General features: G+C 36.8%; 1 protein-coding gene across 6 annotated transcripts in view; it reads left to right on the top strand.

Annotated features, from left to right (window-relative positions):
* The window catches only part of LOC116181088 (glutamate receptor ionotropic, kainate 2-like), a 73,608-nt gene that overhangs the window by 38,035 nt on the left and 13,086 nt on the right, over window positions 1-22,487 (top strand). For 2 of the 6 annotated variants that reach the window (XM_031501349.1, XM_031501347.1), the window contains exons 4-9: window positions 1,647-1,850; window positions 1,897-2,100; window positions 2,209-2,412; window positions 17,055-17,159; window positions 17,937-18,194; window positions 18,441-18,638. In XM_031501349.1, the coding sequence (XP_031357209.1) occupies window positions 1,647-1,850; window positions 1,897-2,100; window positions 2,209-2,412; window positions 17,055-17,159; window positions 17,937-18,194; window positions 18,441-18,638 (1,173 nt within the window). Of the gene's footprint in view, window positions 1-1,646; window positions 1,851-1,896; window positions 2,101-2,208; window positions 2,413-17,054; window positions 17,160-17,618; window positions 17,868-17,936; window positions 18,195-18,440; window positions 18,639-22,487 lie in introns of all 6 variants that reach the window. The other 4 variants (XM_031501350.1, XM_031501352.1, XM_031501351.1 and 1 more) reach the window with 4 other exon arrangements.

Genomic DNA, 22,487 nt, shown 5'->3' on the forward strand with positions numbered 1-22,487 from the left:
GCGAAGAACGTGAAGAACCTGACGAACGTGACGAACGCAAAGAACGCGAAGAACGTGAAGAGCGCGAAGACTGCTAAGAATGCGACGAATGGGATGAATGCGTAGAATACGAAGAATGTGAAAAATCCGAAGAATCCGAAGAACTCGAAAAATCCGGAGAACCTGCAGAACCTGAAGAACCTGAAAAACTTTCAAGGCTCGCTAGGATCTAAAACTGAGGATGCCAAAGTGACGAATATAAATTGACGAAGAACGAATAAGCCGATGAAACACGAAAGAAGTAAAAGAGAGTGAAAGAACTAAAAGATAGTGAAGAAGCGAAAAATGTAAAGTAAAGAATCTGAAGAGGTGCGGAGAAGGTGAAGGAGGTTGAAAAAGAGAGGAAGAGGTAAAAGAGAGTGAAGAAGCCGAAAAAGAATAAAGAGGAAGAAGAAGTTGAGAAAGTTGAAACATTCCAAGGCATCTAAGAAGTCAATGATGCCGAGTAAGTCAAATAGTCTGAAATGGACGAAGCAGCAAAAGAAGCTAAAGAAGAGTGAAAACGCTGAAGAATGATGTAAACAGTAGAAAATCAGATGAATCCGAAGAATGTTCTAAATAATATTAAGAAGAATCCGAAGAATCTGAATTGGTTTGAAGGAATGTCACAATATGTTATGTGAGGGAACGTGAAGGAATGTGAGGGATGGGTAAGAAGGAACCTGAAAATATTTGAAGGAGTTTGAAGCAATATGAAAGAATCCTAAGAAACAGAAGAATGAGTCCAAAATTGCCGAAGGGAGAAAGCCAAGTAAGCTGGAGAAACAAAGGATGATTAATACAGGCCTGAGGATCGAACACGCGGAATAAGCTGAAGAATTCAAAAACGTCGAATAGCCTTAAGGAGTTGAAGGGTTCAAAGGGGAAGAAAACGCGCTAATAGTGGGAGGAGACAAAGAAGACGAAGAATCGAAAGAAGCCCAAAAAGCAGACGAAACCGAAAAGGTAAAAGAAACTGAAGAAGTGGGAAAAAACCCAAAGAGATTGAATAGACCAAAAGGCAAAAAAAAAGTCGGCTGTTATCTGTGCTAGACACAGTCAATTTTTTAAACTTTTCTGAACAGTTAAGGTGAATATTCCTAATGATTCATTTTCCGGAGTGTTATCCCGTCTTATTCAGTTCCACAAAAATACCTCCTGAGGTCCTGAGATCCACATATGAAAAGTCGTTGTTGAAAACTGGCTCATGTTTATAAAGTATCTCATTAATAGCAGGCGGAGCATTTCACATTCTAGAATAAATAACTTTGTAGTTTAATTTCGCTATAAAGTTATAGACATGCTTAATACACAATAATTAACGTCATTATTCAGGTTACGTTCCATTACCGAGTTCGCATTGGAAGTTTACCCCTCGGGGTAATAATAATAAAATTAACCATGTCGATGGGAAGGTTTTATTTTCGGGCCTACGCGAGATTTGGCCGCGATCGATCCGTTGAACGCTCATTAGTCGAACTCGAACTAAACTATTTCGGCAGGAAGCTATTAATTGAAACGTTTATTTCCTTGGCAATCAGGGGTAAAGTTACGATTGAACATCCGGTCAACATGCTGAGTGTTAATTGGATATCGTGACCTTGACTGAAGCTTTATTTTTGTTGCAGGTGGAGTTCAAAGGCTTAAGTGGACCGATCGAATTTAAGGAAGGCCGACGGATCGACTTTCGACTTGATTTACTAAAACTGAAGCAGCACGCTTTAGTTAAGGTCGGCGAATGGAGCCCTGGGGCAGGGGTGAACATTTCCGACCATGCCGCCTTCTTTGATCCCGGTTCCATGAACGTAACGCTAATTGTAACGACGATACTCGTGAGTGGTAGTTGAACAAGTTGGCATGTGCATGACTCTGCCTTAGGAGATGCCGTACGTAATGATGCATCCGCAAAAGAATTATAGCGGCAATAATCGTTTTTACGGCTTTTGCATTGATGTTTTGGAGATCGTCGCACGAGAGGTCGGATTTGTGTACCTCGTGGAATTAGTGCCCGATAGAAAGTACGGCGTTAAAAATCCGACGACGGGCGAGTGGAACGGCATGGTTGCTCAGTTAATGCAGCATGTACGGTTTGTTTTCTCCCCCAGTCCTTCCCCACGTGCACGTTTCACTGCTAGTTTTGCACGTATTTTATGTTTACAAACGTGTAAAATCGTCGAATTGTACCGCTAGGAGCAACCCTACGTAATGCTTAGACCGCAATCAAACCTCACGGGCAACGCTCGATACGAGGGATTCTGCATAGACCTGTTGAGGGAAATCGCCTCGATGGTCGGATTCGACTATCGAATTGAATTGGTTCCCGATAGCAAATACGGCGTCATCGATTTGGAGACGGGAGAATGGAATGGAATTGTGCGACAGCTTATGGATAAGGTGCTAACTTTAGATTTAGTTCGCTTCATTTTGCTACTAGGATAAATTCATTTTACCGCTCTAGTAATAGGCGACAGTACATTTACTTGATTCCCTAAACGGAATTCACACTCACACTCCCGCTATCTTTTTATCGAGAACATGCGTATCTACGATGCTTCAGGGCACTATATAAAACTACGTTTAGAAACTGCGACGTGAGTATCGGCTGGAACGAAAAGCAATACGATGTTAGACGTCACTAACCCATACGGTGCAGCAATGAATGCAAAATATTTAGACGTAAATAATCAATACGGGTTCAAATTTCTACAGTATCGTTCCGTTTTATTGCTCCACTTTTGTCTCTTCCCTTATGCCTCCAATCTCAGATTGAATATCAACACGAAATCTGCTTAAACTGACAGACGTCCAAACCCAATTGCGGAGTCATCATTTGTCTACGTATCGAGCAATTAGTTTGAGTTTCAAAGTGCTGCTGAAAAAGATTAGGTGCTGCGTTATATTGAAGCCTTTAACACAGCCGTTAATAGCTGCGCGGCGTTAGTATTTTCCTCCTTTGAAGCCGGGACCAAGTACTAACGAAGTACAAAGGAGAACCGATACTCTCAATTTATTCTCTTTGAATGTCTTCGTTAATGTGCCTCTCGTCTCTTATTCAAGGGCGCTAATGAAGTCGGAAACGGGCTGACATCTTAATACTAATCAATATTAATTAAGCGAAACCGACTTTTCAAAGTTGGTACTATTACAAATGCGCGAGGGATTCTGATGCTAATATCGCGAGTTTCTTCTTCCGAACTTCCGTAGTGTACGTACGCATGGCACGCTCCTGAAACTTTTTAGCACAAGCTCAAATACAGATAACTTCATCTGCACGTTTCGGATAGTTCGTTTAATGCTTGCGGCCGCGCGACGTTGTCTCCACCTGGTGGTAAATATCGATTTACTGTCAGGATGCTCTCTCAACCTAACCCCATAGAGCATGTTAATTCCCCCTAATTGTTTGAAATTTGCGATCGCATAACCGATCAGTGGCATAATGGCTCTTCATTCTCTACTCTGTTCTTTAGCGTTTGTAGGTTCTCTAGCACCTTGCGCTTTTAGGTTCCTGTTTAAAAAATGTCAACGAACAACTTTATCTATAATTCCCTAATTCCCTTTGTCTAGCTTTCGTAGTGTTCTCAAATTCAAATTTTAAACGTGCAAAGTTCAAAGTCTATAAAATCACCAATATCCCTATTTATCTCAAAGGTCGAAGTTATCAAAAATTACTTTCCCATTATGAACGTTATCAATTTTCTCAATCCTAGTGTTCCTAACGTTTCTGTACAGAACATTAAACTCTACACGATGCTCGCCCTCTAGAGGGTTTTGTGTTCTTTGAGTTCTCTAAAACTAAATGCGCTTTAGTCCAAATTAAATACCTCTAGTACTTCCTTGAACATTGTCTAAATGCTGTGGGTCCTCTACGCCCTTAAGGTCTTCTTGATCCAACAGATCATCAAGTTCTTCTAAGTAATGAAGATGATCTAGATTCTGTGAGAGCTGTTTCGCTAGATCATTTAGAACCGTTGAGACATTTTAAGCCTTCGAATCAATTTTTAGACTTTCTTCTGAATCTCTAATTTTGTCTGCTATTTTGCGTAGATTTTCGAGGTCGTGTACACCCTACCAGGTGCACAACCTAGATCCGGAATAAAAATACATTGTTTTCTATGCCTCCCTTATTTTTTATATACATTTTTTCTGTTTCTGTTCTGTGTTATTTTATTCTATTTTATTTATTCTTCTCCCTTTCCTAATTTCCGCACCTCGTATTTTCTGTGTTCTGTATCGTCCTATCTTCATAAATTGCGCTCCTCCTGCATATGCAACAACTTTCTGTACTTTCTCTATCTTCCGTATCTTCTCCATATCGCCCTATCTTCTGTATCTTCGGTAACTTTCATACCTTTTGTATCTGCCTTTTATTCCCAGACAGCACTTAGGCGCACCAAAGGCCCAACTAGGTCTAATGCGTTCATTTCAATAAAGGAAAGAACCCGTTTTAACCTAAATTTGTACACCCTCCCCGGTTCCAGATACCTGTCGCCAAGGAGGTGATGTCCAGACCACGTGCTCGGTAGTTTCATCTGCCTCGCCACAGAACCTGCACGTGGGCTCTCCTACAATCCCAATGTCGCGCAGGTGATGGTTGAACATAAGAACACCACCGTAAGGCCAGGGAGATTCTAAAGAGACGCGACAAATGTAGCAGCGGCTCCAGGCCCTTCTGAAGAAGAGCCAGGAATATCCTGTCCGGTCAAGCACTCTTAAATGTGCAGAACATGTTGACCGCATATCTCAGAGAGCCCTCAGTAACCACCCGGGCAGCTACTTTTCAGTCGATCGGGGAGCTCCTGGTGGCCCCAGAGCCTGGAAACGTATATTTGCCGCATGGAAGCCTCAGTGTTTCTACTTTGTACCCCGGGTCTTTAAACTTCAGGTAGATCCTCAGAAAGTTCTCCATGACCTTCGTTTTCTGTGTCTTCAGCATCCTTCATATCTTCCGGATCTTTCGCATTTTCCGTATTTTCGGTATCTTTTGTATATCCTTCTTCTTCTTTACCTATCCCTATCCTCCATATTTTCTGTACCTTGCGCATCCTCTTTTTATTTATACTTATATTCTATTTCTTCACCATATTTGGCATCATCCGCCCCTCCTGTATCTTCCTAAACTTCCTTTACCTTTTCAATCTTTGTATATTACGTTTCTTGAGGACCTTTCCGATCCTTTGTACCTCGCTATCTGTCCTATCTTTGTACACTTTGTTTCTTCTGTATCTTCCTACCCAATTTTTCAAGTTTTTTGTACTTCTCATACCCTCCCATCTTCCTTACGTCCTATATTATAATTCGTGTTTCACGATCTTCGGTATTTACTTCTCCATCTTCCTATCTCAAGAATCTCCCTTAGACTCCGTAGTCCGTATGTTCCATACCTTCCCCATTTTCTGTGTGCTCTGTATCTTTTTTACAATTCTGTATCTGCGGTATCCTCTGCATATCCTATATCTGCTGTATCTCCTGTATCTACTGTGTCTCCTGTGTCTTCTGCGTCTTCGTTGTCTTGTGACTTCTGTGTCTTCTGTGTCCTTTGTATCCTCTGTATCCTCTGTATCCTCTGTATCCTCTGTATCCTCTGTATCCTCTGTATCCTCTGTATCCTCTGTATCCTCTGTATCCTCTGTATCCTCTGTATCTTCTGTATGTTCTGTATCATCTGTATCTTCTATATATTCTGTATCTTCTGTATCTCCTGTATCTCCCGTATCTTCCTATCTTCTGTATTTTCTGTATCTTCTGTGTCTTCTGCCTCTTTTGTATTTTCTTTATCTTCTGTATCTTCTGTATCTTCCGTACCTTCCGTATCTCCCGTATCTTCCATATCTTCCGTATCTTCTGTACCTTCTGTGTCTTCTGTGTCTTCTGAATCTTCTGTATCTTCCGTATTTTTTGTATCTTCCGTACCTTCTGTATCTTCTAAATCTTTTTTATATTTTTTATTTTCCGTATCTTCCGTATCTTCCGTGTCTTCTATGTCTTCTGAATCGTCTGTATCTTCCGTATCTTCCGTATCTTCTGTATCTTCCGTATCTTCCGTATCTTCTGTACCTCCTAAATCTTTTTTATTTTTTTATCTTCCGTATCTTCCGTATCTTTCCGTATCTTCCGTTTCTTACGTATATTCTGTATCTTCTGTATCTTCCGTATATTCTGTATCATTTAAATTTTTTTTATTTTCCGTATCTTCTGTATCTTCCGTATCTTCCGTATTTTCCGTATCTTCCGTGTCTTCTATGTCTTCTATGTCTTCTGAATCTTCTGTATCTTCCGTATCTTCCGTATCTTCCGTATCTTCCGTATCTTCCGTATCTTCCGTATCTTCCGTATCTTCCGTATCTTCCGTATCTTCTGTATCTTCTAAATCTTTTTTATTTTTTTATCTTCCGTATCTTTCCGTATTTTCCGTATATTCAGTATCTTTTGTATCTTCCGTATCTCCCGTATCTTCCGTATCTTCTGTATCTTCCAAATCTTTTTTATCTTTTTCATTTTCCGTATCTTTGGCATCTTCTGTATCTTTTGTGTGTTTCGTCCGCCGTATCTACTTTCATATCTTCTTCTATATTCTTCTATATTATCTGGATATTCACTTCAGTATCTCCCCTATCTCCCGTATCTTCCGTATCTCCCGTATCTTCCGTATCTTCCGTATATTCTGTATCTTTTCAATATTTTTTACCTTTTTTATTTTCCGTATCTTCTGTATTTCCTGTATCTTCTGTGTCATCTGTCTCTTTTGTATCTTCTTTATCTTCTGTGTCATCTGTATCTTCTGTATCTTCCGTATCTTCCGTATCTTCCGTATCTTCCGTATCTCCCGTATCTTCCGTATCTTCTGTATCTTCCAAATCTTTTTTATCTTCTTTATTTTCCGTATCTTTGGTATCTTCTGTATCTATTGTGTCTTTCGTCTTCCGTATCTACTGTCATATCTTCTTCTATATTCTTCTATATTATCTGGATCTTCAGTATCTCCCCTATCTCCACTATTTTCTGTTCTGTGTCTTCTTGGTTTTTGTATCTTCCGTATCTTCCGTATATTCTGTATCTTTTCAATCTTTTTTACCTTTTTTATTTTCCGTATCTTCTGTATTTTCTGTCTCTTCTATGTCTTCTGTCTCTTTTGTATCTTTTTTATCTTTTGTGTCTTCTGTATCTTCCGTATCTTCTCTATCTTCCAAATCTTTTTTATCTTCTTTATTTTCCGTATCTTTGGTATCTTCTGTATCTTTTGTGTCTTTCGTCTTCCTATCTACTTTCATATCTTCTTCTATATTCTTCTATATTATCTGGATCTTCAGTATCTCCCCTGTCTCCACTATTTTCTGTTCTGTGTCTTCTTGGTTTTTGTATCTTTCGTATCTCCCGTATCTTCCGTATATTCTGTATCTTTTAAATCTTTTTGACCTTTTTTATTTTCCGTATCTTCTGTATTTTCTGTCTCTTCTATGTCTTCTGTCTCTTTTGTATCTTTTTTATCTTTTGTGTCTTCTGTATCTTCCGTATCTTCTCTATCTTCCAAATCTTTTTTATCTTCTTTATTTTCCGTATCTTTGGTATCTTCTGTATCTTTTGTGTCTTTCGTCTTCCTATCTACTTTCATATCTTCTTCTATATTCTTCTATATTATCTGGATCTTCAGTATCTCCCCTGTCTCCACTATTTTCTGTTCTGTGTCTTCTTGGTTTTTGTATCTTTCGTATCTCCCGTATCTTCCGTATATTCTGTATCTTTTAAATCTTTTTGACCTTTTTTATTTTCCGTATCTTCTGTATTTTCTGTATCTTCTGTCTTCTGTCTCTTTTGTATCTTCTGTATCTTCTTTATCTTCTTTATCTTCTTTATCTTCTTTATCTTCTTTATCTTCTTTATCTTCTTTATCTTCTTTATCTTCTTTATCTTCTTTATCTTCTTTATCTTCTTTATCTTCTTTATTTTCTGTATCTTCTGTATCTTCCGTATTTTTTGTATCTTCCGTATCTCCCGTATCTTCCGTACCTTCTGTATCTTCTAAATCTCTTTTCTCTTTTTTATTTTCCGTATCTTTGGTATCTTCTGTGTCTTTTGTGCCTTCTGTGTCTTCTGTATCTCTTTTTGTATCTTCCGTATCTTCTGTATCTTCTGTGTCTTCTGTGTCTTTCGTATCTTCCGCATCTTCCGTATCTTCCATATCTTTTGCATCTTCTGTATCTTCTGTGTCTTCTATGTCTTTTGTATCTTCTTTATCTTCTGTATCTTCCGTATCTTCCGTATTTTCCTTATCTTCCGTATCTTCCTATCTTCCGTGTCTTCTATGTTTTCTATGTCTTCTGAATCTTCTGTATCTTCCGTATCTTCTGTATCTTCCGTATCTCCCGTATCTTCCGTATCTTACGTATCTTCCGTATCTTCCGTATCTTTTGTATCTTCTAAATCTTTTTTATTTTTTATCTTCCGTATCTTTCCGTATCTTGCGTACCTCCCGTATATTCCGTATCTTCCGTATCTTCCGTATCTTCTGTATCTTCTGTGTCTTCTGTGTCTTTCGTATCTTCCGCATCTTCCGTATCTTCCATATCTTTTGCATCTTCTGTATCTTCTGTGTCTTCTATGTCTTTTGTATCTTCTTTATCTTCTGTATCTTCCGTATCTTCCGTATTTTCCTTATCTTCCGTATCTTCCTATCTTCCGTGTCTTCTAACATTCCATATCTTCATGTCTTTCGTATCTTCCTTGTTGTTGTTCCCTTCAGTATCTTCCATATTATTTGCCATACTTACCTTGGGTACTTTTTTTTACTTTTCGTATTAGGCTGTTTCTTATGTTCTATATCTTCGCTACCTTCCGTATTCCCTCATCTTCCTTTGTCTCCTGCATCCTCCGTATCTCATTAGAATACCTTGAAAGGTGAAACAAGTTTTTAACCTCTCTCACAGTCGGTCAGCAGAAAAGAATTCCTTATGTTTGGGGGTGGGGGGTTAGTAAAATACAACATAGTACTTAATGACATTTAAATTAACAGTTCCAACACGCAAAATGGCGGTTCTGCGTCATTTTGTCCATTTTTAATTCGGGCAGGGTCATGTCGTGCCTCATTTGAAAGGGCTGTTAATAACTAAGTATCTTCTGCTTCTACCGGGCCTTCTATACCTTCAGTACCTTTATCTTTCTGGCCTCTTAATTTTTACAACAATCGTTTGCATCTTCTAAACCTCCTCAGAGTTTAGGTCCATTAAAGTTTCGAATATACCGCATGCACCTTTGAATAAAATGTACAGATTCGAAGGTTCCAACCGTATAATGGACAAGGTCGGTGATTTGTAGATTGTCAATCCGTATGATTTATTCCCTTCAAATCCGATTGAGAATTTTTGAAACTTTGACCTGCAGTAAAAACTGCAAGATAAAATTCTAGCAGGAGTGCACACAAAGAACGAGTCGGCAACCTTATGGTTACATACGTGACAAAAAATTTCATTTCGATAGCCCACTCTGAAATCACTTTCCTTAACACTTTGAAACGGCACTCGAAACTGTTTAATTATGGTGCCTATTATTAATGTACCGGAAAGCACATCTAGTAAGTTCACCTTAGCGCAAAATCTGTGTCAGTTGATTAATACGGAATGCTCTTAAGATGAAAGCTCCTCTTCAACTTGATTATTGCCATTGAATAAGAGAAATGAGGTAAATTAATTGGGGGCAATCGAAGCGAGTTGCTTTCCACCAAGATGATGATATCAGTTTTTGCATCCACACAAGTTTCGGCTCGCAAATGGCGTCAAAATGAGTTAATTTAATTTAATTTAATTACGTAGTCTTTATAAGTCGCAACGATGAAGAGCTTTTATATCATTCGAATTATATAGCCTTCACCAAAGAATATTTTCCAGTTCATTGTCTGCGATAAATTCGACAATTATCATTAATTTCCACTCGACGCCGCCGTTAGGGGCCTTTTGCATAAATACAATTTAAGGTGAAAGACTAGGCGTTCGCTCTAATTATGTTGTGACAATCGATCTCGATTTAACCTCAATTGACCTTCTGCTAATATTGAATTTAGAGCTGATGACTTGCGAGAGAAACCTTAGAAGCTCGCACACGTAAAAACGAGGGCGATTTGGCTCGAAACTCGAGTGCTATACTTTATTTAACTGCATAAAGAAACTTACATTTCGCGCGAGATTTGTTTTAGTTGATTAAACTAGTTGGCGCACCGCATAAATTATTTACGTCGAAATACATTGCGGATTAAGCCGATTACCGTGTCCGCACAGATTAGTACCGTCTAGCTTTATGGGTGGTGAACGCACTACGAAAGGCATATTTGATGATGAATCGCGCGTCATCGTCACGATTTTTGCGGTTTTTTCTTTGTTGCTGATCGCGCCGCACCACCGGGTCTCTACACATTACGTTCGTGTGGATAAGCCGATTTAATTCATACAGGATCAGTTTCCCAACAATTAAATATTTGCACTCGCCGTGCCATTCAATTGGTGTAATCCGATATCGGTGGAAATTCGTGAAATTTTGGTCTATCAACTAGCCGCTTATGAAATATTGTTAGGTATTTTGTAAACGGATTTTGCTGAATATTTTTTTAATGTCGTCGAGAGATTAACTGTCGATTGCTGTTTATTTGAATATTCATAAAATAAACACCCCTTCCGGAATAATTAGGCGGCACTCGTGCAATAAGCTGCAATACCTGTTTTATCTTACGGATTCGTACCATCTAAGTATGCAATGTACAAGAACCGGCTCGTTTCGCATGGGTTGGTTGCATCTAAATACATGAGTATGTAGAAATGGTGGGTATATGAATGATCTTTGCCTTCATCCTTTGCAGACTACATGACAGGATTTTGCAAAGGAGAGGTTTAAATCGAACTATCGATACTTCACTTCGGGATCTCGAGATTTTTTTAAATCTTGAATATCCTCGAGAATGAAGTCTTTGACAACTTTGAATTGAGAGATTTAGCAAAGCGATGTGATCGGGGCATTAGTAGTTTTTAGATTCTTGAGTAGAGAATTTTGAATACATCTTAAGATTAAACGTACTGCAGAAGTTCCTCAATATCTATTCAGAATTATAAATAACATAAATTTTAAAGCTTTTAGTATAATAGTAATTTAAACATCTTAAAGATAGTAGAAATCTTTACAATTTCAAAGTCAATAATAATTTTAAGCGACATGGTATGCTAAAAATAATTAGATTCTATCCATAAGGTGCCAGATGCTTCAATATCCGAAATATCCTACTGATCTTAAATATCTCAAAGATCCCAAATATCACAAATTACCCAAATATAGCAAATAATCCATATATTCCGAATATTACCAATATTCCGCATATTCTAAATATTCCAAATATTCCAAATATTCCAAATATTCCAAATGTTCCAAATATTCCAAATATTCCAAATATTCCAAATATTCCAAATATTCCAAATACTCCAAATATGCCAAATATTCCAAATATTTCAAATATTCTAAATATTTCAAATATTCCAAATATTCCAAATATCCTAAATATTTTAAAAATTCCAGTATAAATTTCCTAAATGTCTTAACTCGGGTCATACAGGTCGTAATCCTAAATATGACTGAAAAGTCATAAATGTCCTCTCAAGATCTTCATATTCCTCAATGTCATTCATTCTGTGGGTTTGAAGAATATTGAGCTTTTCGTATTATTCGTTAGTTCGAAAATTGAGAATTTGGGGGCCCCTGTATCGGAAAAAACCGCGTCTCGTTTTTGAAAGATCTAGATCCTAAAAGTTTCAGAGATCTGAAAGACCATACACAGCCTAAGACCTTAAAAATCCTAATAAACTAAGAGATCCTAAAGGTTGTAGAGATCGTCAAAGTACTTCGGGCGCTGAGGATTCTGCAGTCTCAAAGATCCTAAAAATGTACTTTTTTTAAATTTTCAATGATCTGCAGATTCGTCGTAGAAAATCTTAGCAATCCTAAAATCTAGCAGGTTATAAAAAAAACCTAAAAATGCTAAAGACGTAAAGATCCTAGAAAACCTAAAGACCTTGATGACTCTTACGGGCTACAAACCCTAAACATATTTTATTGTGGTCCTATTGATCCCAACAAGTTTTTAAAAATATTCTCCAGATCGCAAAAATCCAAAAAATTCTAAAATGAAGACCAATACAAAATACTACATATCCAAAAGGTGCAATAGATCCAAAAAAACCAAAGATCTAAATGAAACAAAGATCCAAAGGATCAAAAAGTTCCAAAACATCCAAAGAGAACCAAAAGATCCCAAAAAAACCAAAGACCCAAAAGATTCAAAAGATCCAGCAGATCAAGAAATTCAAAGGATTAAATAGATTCAAAAAATGCAATAGATCCAAAAGATTCAAGAGGCTCCAAAAAGTTTAAAAGAATTAAGAGCTTCAAAAGATTTCAGAGTTTTAAAAGTCTCAAAATATCAAATACCCAAATGATCCAACAGACCCAAAAGAAACAAAAATCCAAAAGTTCCGAATCGAACCGTAAAGTTCCAAAGGTCCAAACGATTCAAAAGACCTCAAACATTCGAAAGATCCAATCCAGAGATTCAAAAGTCCAAGCGATACAAAAAATAAACAAGTCCAAAAATTCCTAAACGTTCTATAAAAATTTAAAAGAATCAGAACATTCAAGTTTCAAAAATTTAAAAAAATTCAATAGATCAAATAGATACAAAATATTTTTAAAAAACCAACAGATTCAAGAGAAACATAAAAATCCAAAAGATCCAAACGTTCCCAAAAATATTCTCCAGATCGTAAAAATCCAAAGAATCTTAAAATGCAAAACCCAAAATCAAGAACATCCATAGATTCAAAGATCCAAAAGATTCAAGAGATTCAAATGTTTCAAGAGATCAAGAAATTCAAGAGATTCAGAGATTCAAGAGATTGAAGAGATTCCAGAGATTCAATAGATTCAAGAGATTAAGAGAATAAAAGGCTCGAAAGAGTCGAAAGATCAAAAGAAAGATTGAAAAGATTGAAAAGATTGAAGATTGAAAAGATTGAAAAGATTGAAAAGATTGAAAAGATGGAAAAGATTCAAAAGATTCAAAAGATTCAAAAATTGAAAAGACTCAAAAGATTCGAAAGATTCGAAAGATTCGAAAGATTAGAAAGATTCGAAAGATTAGAAAGATTCGAAAGATTCGAAAGATTCGAAAGATTCGAAAGATTTGAAAGATTCAAAAGATTCAAAAGATTCAAAAGATTCAAAAGATTTAAAAGATTCAAAAGATCAAAAGTTTCGGAAGGCACCAAAAAGTTTAAAACAATCAAAAGTTTTAAAAGATTTCAGAGTTTTAAAGGTTTCAAAATATCAAATACCCAAATGATCCAACAGACACAAAAGAAACAAAAATCCAAATGTTCCGAATCGAACTGAAAAGTTCCAAGGGTCCAAACGATCCAAAAGATCCCAAACATTCGAAAGATCCAATCCAGAGATTCAAAAGTCCAAGCGATACAAAAAATAAACAATCCAAAAATTCCTAAACGTTCTATAAAAATTTAAAAGAATCAGAACATTCAAGTTTCAAAAATTTAAAAAAATTCAATAGATCAAATAGATACAAAATATTTTTAAAAAACCAACAGATTCAAGAGAAACATAAAAATCCAAAAGATCCAAACGTTCCCAAAAATATTCTCCAGATCGTAAAAATCCAAAGAATCTTAAAATGCAAAACCCAAAATCAAGAACATCCATAGATTCAAAGATCCAAAAGATTCAAGAGATTCAAATGTTTCAAGAGATCAAGAAATTCAAGAGATTCAGAGATTCAAGAGATTCAAGGGATTCCAGAGATTCCAGAGATTCAATAGATTCCAGAGATTAAGAGATTAAAAGACTCAAATTCAAATGATTCGAATGATTCGAATGATTCGAAAGATTCGAAACATTCGAAAGGCTCGAAAGATTCGAAAGATCAAAAGAAAGATTGAAAAGATTGAAGATTGAAAAGATTGAAAAGATTGAAGATTGAAAAGATTGAAAAGATTGAAAAGATTGAAAAGATTGATAAGATGGAAAAGATTCAAAAGATTCAAAAATTGAAAAGATTCAAAAGATTCAAAAGATTCAAAAGATTCAAAAGATTCAAAAGATTCAAAAGATTCAAAAGATTCAAAAGATTCAAAAGATTCAAAAGATTCAAAAGATTCAACAGATTCCAGAGATTCAAGGGATTCAAGAGATTCAAGAGATCCAAGAGATTCAAGAGGTTCAAGAGATTCAAGGGATTCAAGAGATTCAAGAGATTCATGAGATTCAAGAGATTCAAGAGATTCAAAAGATTCAAAAGATTCAACAGATTCAAAAGATTCAAAAGATTCAAAAGAATCAAAAGATTCAAAAGATTCAAAAGAATCAAAAGATTCAAAAGAATCAAAAGATTCAAAAGATTCAAAAGATTCAAAAGATTCAAAAGATTCAAAAGATTCAAAAGATTCAAAAGATTCAAAGATTCAAAAGATCAAAAGATTCAAAAGATCAAAAGTTTCGGAAGGCACCAAAAAGTTTAAAACAATCAAAAGTTTTATAAGATTTCAGAGTTTTAAAGGTTTCAAAATATCAAATACCCAAATGATCCAACAGACACAAAAGAAACAAAAATCCAAATGTTCCGAATCGAACTGTAAAGTTCCAAGGGTCCAAACGATCCAAAAGATCCCAAACATTCGAAAGATCCAATCCAGAGATTCAAAAGTCCAAGCGATCCAAAAAATACACAAATCCAAAAATTCCTAAACGTTCTATAAAAATTTAAAAGAATCAGAACATTCATGTTTCAAAAATTTTAAAAGATTCAATAGATCAAATAGATACAACATATTAAAAAAAATCCAACAGATTTAAAAAAAACCTAAAAATCCAAAAGATCCAAACGTTCCAAAAGAACGAAAAGATCCAAAAGATCCAAGAGATCCAAGAGATCCAAGGGATCCAAGGAAAAAGTTCCAAAAGATCCAAAAATCCAAAAGATCTAATAGATCCTAAAGATCCAAATCATCCAAAAGATCCAAAAGATTCAAAATGTTTAAAAGGTGCAAAAGATCTAAAACATATAAAAATCCAAAAGATCCAAAGGATCCAAAAGATCCAGAAGATCCAAAAGATAAAAATCAGAGATTCGAAAGATCCAAAAGATCTAAAAGATCCTAAAATCCTAAAGATCAAAAGATCCAAAAAAATCCAAATGACCCAAAAGATCCAAAAGATCCTAAAGATCCTAAACATACAAAACATAAAAAAAAATCCAACTGACCCAAAAGATCCAAAATATCCAAAAGATTCAAAAGATCCAAAAATCAGAAAGATTCGAAAGAATTGAAAGCTGCGAAAGGTCCGAAAGATTAGAAACATCTGAAAGATCAGAAAGATCTAACAAATCCGGATGATCCCACAGATACAAATGAAAAAAAATCAGAAATCAGATAAAAGACAAAAGATCCTAAAGATCCGAAAAATCCGAAAGATCCGAAAGGTCCAAAAGATCCAAAATATCCAAAAGATCTAAAAGATCCAAAATATCCAAAAATCAGAAAGATGCGAAAGATTTGAAAGCTGCGAAATATCCGAAAGATTAGAAATATCCGAAGGATCTAAAAGATCTAAAAAATCCGACTGATCCCACAGATACAAAAAAAAACAAAAATCAGAAGTCCACATTACTCGTAATATATTCTTCTTCGTCAAGACTGGTTAGAACTCAATGTCATGATAACCGATCACCGCCGATTATAGTAACCGAAACTGCCATCGAAATCGAATCGCCCGCTAATTGATAATACCTTTCGAAACTTAGTTTGCGGGAGCTGTTCGACAATTTTATTTCGAAACGTCTTAATTATCGCTTCAAGTTTAATAAGTTTCTAGCGTTCGAAAGAACGGAAAGTTTTAATTACGCTAATCACAAGGAGTGATACCAATTAAAAATGTCCGGATATTTAATTCAACCTTGTGACAATTGGAAATAAATCAATGCAAATATTGTGCGATCTGCGTTTTCCTATTTTATTGGCCCACTCGCTTACGTTGTAGAAACCCTCCGATTGTGTACTTTGTAAAATTACATTTAAGCCGTTGTTGATACAGATACGAAGCAAGGTTGCTGGATTGAAGGTGTATTTAGTTAAGGAGGTGGGAGAGTACTGAAGGTGAAATTATTTTCCATTATTCTACATTGAGCTGCCACTTCCTTAGTTCACCTCTCACTTTTTGAGCTTTTGAGTTTTATACAAAGCGTCGGAGAGTTTGATAAAGTTTCCGTAAGAGCAATAGTTGCCTGTTGGCTCTGAAATTATTTCTAATTACTATGCAAAAAATTCAATATTCAACTGACGTTTGTCATTAACTCACTTACTCAGTGAATTCGCATGATGAGCACTGTGTGAATAGCCAATCACTAACCTATTATCTGCATACATAATGGAGGCAAGCTCCTCGTACAATAAGTGCATTTAATAGAGCCAGAAAGTCTCTAATGCGTTTTTCTTGTTTCACCACGAAACACTGCCTTATGCGCGAATATACAACATCGAGCACACCTCAACCCAGAAAACAGCACTACTCAATTACTCAAATATTACGTGCAAGACTGATTTTTAACAGAGTACCGTTTCATTTTTATTTATTTTACTAAAAAGTCGTCTTTTTCTTCCTTTTAATATGACCTTATTCCTAAGGCGCTCAGCATTCGCAGTGGCCATAAAACTAACTTTGTGGAAACGTCATTATTCATAATCCTGCTTAAGTCCTTGGCTCGCAGTTGAAAGTTTTGTTTGTAAAACGCCAGCAGTCGCGTCATTAATAACCAAAAAACATAGCCGACTCATACATATTCGTAACGTCAAGCTACGTTTCATCTCGTACAGATTATTACCATCAAACTATGTACTTTAAGGCTCCGTGCACGTTCTTTTCGACACGGGCCAAGTCGGCGCCGCTCTCAATGTGCACCGAGGCTAAGGTTGCGAAATTTATAACTTTTGAACAAATTTCAGAAAGCGGATTTGGCGGTCGGATCGATGACGATAAATTACGCGAGGGAGAGCGTAATTGATTTCACAAAGCCGTTTATGAATCTCGGAATAAGCATACTTTTTAAGGTGAGTCTTAATCCTTTCCGTTTTAAGTTACCCGAACCCCAAATTTATTAAGGCCGCTTGTATAATTTATTAGTACGTTTAATTGAAATCGCCCTTAATAAAGACTGAACTGATACGAATTCATTAATATTACGTTACACGAATGGGTGGATTTAGCAGTTCATTGGATTCTCAACAGATATTTATAGCGGAGTTAGTGAAGATGGACGAATTCTTTCCTACGCGATACATTAATTGCTTGCGAGTTATAAAAGTGTTTCCTGTTAATAAATCTTTAACTTTCGCTGATACTTTTTTACGTAATTTCTCAAGGGTCCTCGCACAATCACAAAGGCAGCTCCGAATTTATTTTTTAACTTTCTCGAGGAGAGTATATTTTCTTTACTGCGTCAAAACGTACTGAGGATTTTCAACGGTAACCTTCGACCCAAAGATTAACATTAATTTCTGTAATTGTAGGTGCCAACCAGCAAGGCGTCGACATTTTTCAGCTTTCTGAGCCCTTTAGGTTTCGATATCTGGCTTTTCGTAGGCGGGGCGTTTTTCATGGCATGCTTTACGCTATTCACACTGGCGAGGTTTACACCCTACGAATGGACGGTCCAGAGACGTCCAGAGGCCTACCTAAAAAACTCCTTCGACATATCCAACAGCTTCTGGTTTATAACCGGAACGTTACTAAGACAGCCGTCGGGAGTAAACCCGCAGGTAGCGCGCCAGCAACAGGAACAAAACCCAAACGTCTCGACTTGCACTAACGTTCTGTCCCCATTTAAGGTTCCCACAAGTCAACAGGCGCGTCTATTCTCCTTTATGAACCCGCTGGCTATGGACATATGGATTTACGTGCTGTCCGCCTACATGCTGGTCTCACTAACCATGTTTGTGGTGGCCAGATTCTCCCCATACGAATGGCATAACCCGCACCCTTGCGATTACGAAAACGAAATTATCGAAAACCAATTCTCGTTCGCCAATTCGTTTTGGTTCACGATTGGCACGTTAATGCAACAGGGATCGGATCTCAATCCGAAGGTACTCAAGTAAAATAAGCACTCATTCTTTCCTCAAACCGTTTCTGTCAACTCCTGCATGTTTTTGTGAGCACCCGTTTTTGTCTTCTCATCTGTCTCTTCCTTTTGTAACATACTCACAACACAAAGCCTACACAAAAATGGGTGCTTATTTTAAAACTTGTCGGAGCCTTAAACTGTTGACAGATTTGGGTTTTGTTTCCGTCGCCTCGAAGTGAGGCGAACATTCTAATTGTGTACTCAACAGGCCACATCGACGAGGATAGTCGGCGGAATTTGGTGGTTCTTCACGCTAATCATTATATCATCGTACACGGCGAATTTGGCCGCGTTTCTAACCGTGGAACGAATGATTACACCGATTGAGAACGCCGAAGATTTGGCCGGACAGACGGACATTCCTTACGGCACGTTGGAAAGCGGATCCACTATGACATTCTTTCGGGTAAGTTTTGACTGTACGGTTAGGTTACCCTATGAACTATACCTTTATTACATAATTAATGAGCTGTACCACAACAAATTCCGGTTGCGCGATCATGATCCGCTATATTGATATGTTTTGATACGATTCCATTTTTTTTTGGCTTTGAATTTGGATCTAAAACACTCAAGAGTCCCAATAATTCAAGAAAATTAACAGGCAGGTATCTTGAGAATTCTAAAAATAGGAAAACCCAAAAGAATGTTAACATAAATCTATGGATTTGAAAAATATGGAGAATCCCGAGTAGTTGTAGAGCTTGAAGAATATAAACCACAGGAAGGCATCCACAATCCAAGGAAATTAACTACTCTCAAGGGTCTACAAGATCTTAGGAACATGAAGAATTAAAAAAAAGGACAGTCCAAAGGAATCTTAAGTTGGTTCTGAAGAATTTAAAGAATTTGGGCAGTGTGAAGGCTCTAAGCCACTCAAATCTCCAAAGAAAATGAAATTAAATCTCAAGAGCTTCAAGGAGTTTAGGAAAATTAAGAATTTGGCGAATTTAAAGGACCTAAAGAACAAGTTATACAATAACAAAAGCCTGAGGGATCTTTTGATGGTAACAGTAGATCGAAATGGGGGACGAAGGATGACGATAATAAGTATATGAAACAAGAATGAAAATAGTGCAAAAATTCAGGCGAGAGACAAGGACATGGTAGAAAAGAAGAGAATTGTGGAATAGGGAATGTATGGATGAACAAAACAGTGATGGAAAAAATGGAAAAAAAATTACAGGAGGAAGAGCTTGAGCGAACAAAAGAGACGAAACGAGCAGAAGATACGTATAAAAAAAGAAAATTGAGAGGTACAGTCACAGAGGAAGATTGGGAGTTTAAGGAGGAAGAAGAGGAAATGTCAAGGGAAAAGTTTGACCGCCAATTACACAAACTCAAAAGAGAGAAGCTGACAATGAAGATTGACCTGAAACACTTACGGTCAAGTATGAAGAAGATTATAGAAAAATGAACTAATAAAAAAAGAAGACGAATCCAGCAGAACGGGGTGATGGAGAAAAAGGGAAAAGGGAGGATGAAAAAGAAGAGCAAAAAGGGCAAACTTGGAAGGACGAAAGGAGATAAAGTTTATCTGACAAGAACTACGAGAATATGGATGATCTGGTAAGCGATTATACAAATGTCGAGGGAACGAGAACAAAACACGGGATAAATGCTGGAGAAAGACGGAAGGAGAGAGATCTGGATGATGGATGACGAAGTTTATACAAGAACAGAAAATAAATAAAAAGAAGAAAAGGGAGCGAACAGCGAGAGAGAAATTAGGAGAGCTGGTGAACGCAATGAGAGAAGAGAGGAAACAAAAGGAAATGTTTATGTGATATGAAAGAGGAGAAAATGGATCATCTGTTATTCGAATACACAGAGGTAGCAAGAACGAGAGAGAACAAGAACGAAATATAGTGAAAGATAGATAAAGAAAATTAAACAATGATGGAAAATAAGGAAAGAAGGAAGAAGAGAAAGTCAACAGGGTGATGGACATATTATGGAGAACCAGTTAGGATGGACAAGAGGAAAGAGAGGTGAAAGGAAATGTAGTTTATGTGACAAGCCGAGAAGATGGATATCTCCTATGGATATGCAGAAAGATCGATGAAAATACGAGAAAGCAAAGAGGAAGATGGAAGGGGAAAAGAGAGGCTGAAACGAGTACAAAGAGGGTACGAAAGAACATGCGGTTTATGTGACTGGAAAGAGAAGAATATGAATCAGCCGGTATGCAAATATATAGAGGCAAAAAGAACGAGAAAATACAGAAAAGAGTTATTAGAGGAAGATGGGAAGTAAGAGCAATCCAGACGAAGAAGATTACAGAAGAAAGGTACATAAAGGAAAGAAGGAGAGGAAGTCAACAGAATGAGAGAGGAAGGAGAAGAGTGAAAGGACCAAAAGAAATGCAGTTTATGCACAGAAGTGAATATGGACCATATGGTATGGGTATACACAACGGTAGAAGACACTGGGGATCTCGATAAAAAAAATGAACGAAAGGCTACGAACAAAGAATAGTCAGAGCGAGAGAGATGAAAAGGACGAGTTAGAATAAACCCAATAAACAAAATGACAACACTAAACACAATAGACACAATAGACGCAGTAGACGCAATCGACACAATAGACGCAATAGACGCAATAGAGGCAATAGACGCAATAGACGCAGTAGGCGCAGTGGACGCAGTAGATGCAGTAGACGCAGTAGACGCAATAGACGCAATAGACGCAATAGACGCAATAGACGCAATAGACACAGTAGACTCAGTAGACGCAGTAGACGCAGTAGACGCAATAGATGCAATAGACGCAATAGAGGCAATAGACGCAATAGACGCAGTAGGCGCAGTGGACGCAGTAGACGCAGTAGACTCAATAGACACAATTAGACACAATAGACACAATAGACACAATAGACACAATAGACACAATAGACACAATAGACACAATAGACACAATAGACACAATAGACACAATAGACACAATAGACACAATAGACAGAATAAACACAGCAAACACAACAAACACAACCAACACAACCAACACAACCAACACAACCAACACAACCAACACAACAAACACAACAAACACCATAAACACAACAAACACAACAAACAACAAACACAGAATAGACACAATATACAATAGACACAATAAACACAACGAAAGAAGCAATTAAGAATCATTAGAGGAAGATGGAAGGTGAGAGAAGGTTGAAATGAGTATAAAGAAGGAACGAAAGAAAATACGGTTTATGTGACTAGAAAGAGGAGAAGGACAAAAGAGAAGAGTAGAATGAGAAGACGAATGGAAGCAAAGATTAAGCAACAAAAGATAGGAGAAAGAATGCGAAAAAACCTTAACAAGATATTACAGGTAAATAGAAGAACATAAAAAAGGGATATAAACAAAGAAATAAGAGGTGAACAGATCGAGGAAAAAATAGAGAACGAGTTAGAATAGACAAGACGAGGCAGGAAAGGAGGAAAAGGAAAGGTGAAAGAAGTGGAATAAGGGAACAAAAGGAAATGCGGTTTATGTGACAAAAAAGAGGAGAATATGAATTACCTGGTTTAAAAATATACAGGGGTAGAAAGAACGAGATAAAACAAGGCAGAAACATTAGAGGAAGATAAAAGAAAAGTTGAAGAAAACTATAGAAGAATGGGAAATAAAAATAGAAAGTAGAAGACGTGACAGAAGAGAGGACAATATCGAACTGGGATACAAAGGTAGAAAGAACGAGAAAAGAGAATACACATAGTAAAGGAAGATGGAAGAGAAAAGGAATCTGGATGAAGAAGATTATAGAAGGAAGGTACATAAGAAAAGAAAGAAAAAGAGGAAGTCAACGGAGTCAACGAGGAAAGAGAGTAGAATGACTATAGGAAAGGATCCAGTTTATGTAACAAGAAAGAGGAGAATTTGGATTATCTGGTATTGGAATATACAAAACATAGAGAGATAAAAAAAAATACAGGAAAAAAATGTCAGAGGAAGATGGAAAAAACAAGATCGGGATGAAATAGCAGAACAGTAAATAAATAAACAAAGTTGAAGGGGAAGCGTATCATATGGTATATGAATATACAAAGATAGATACAATGAGAAAACACAGGAAATGAGGATGGAAGGAGATCTGAATGAAAAAGTTTATAAATGAAATATATATGAAGAAAGAACTGGAAGTCAATACTGCGAGTGAAGAAAGAGAACGGATTAGAATGGACAAGGCAAGGAAAATGGGAAGAGAGAGAAGGGCGAAAGGGGTAGAAAAAAGGATAAATTAAAATGT

Source organism: Photinus pyralis, unplaced genomic scaffold (genome assembly GCF_008802855.1).
Source record: "Photinus pyralis isolate 1611_PpyrPB1 unplaced genomic scaffold, Ppyr1.3 Ppyr1.4_LG9, whole genome shotgun sequence".
In the NCBI taxonomy this organism is placed as follows: domain Eukaryota; kingdom Metazoa; phylum Arthropoda; class Insecta; order Coleoptera; family Lampyridae; genus Photinus; species Photinus pyralis.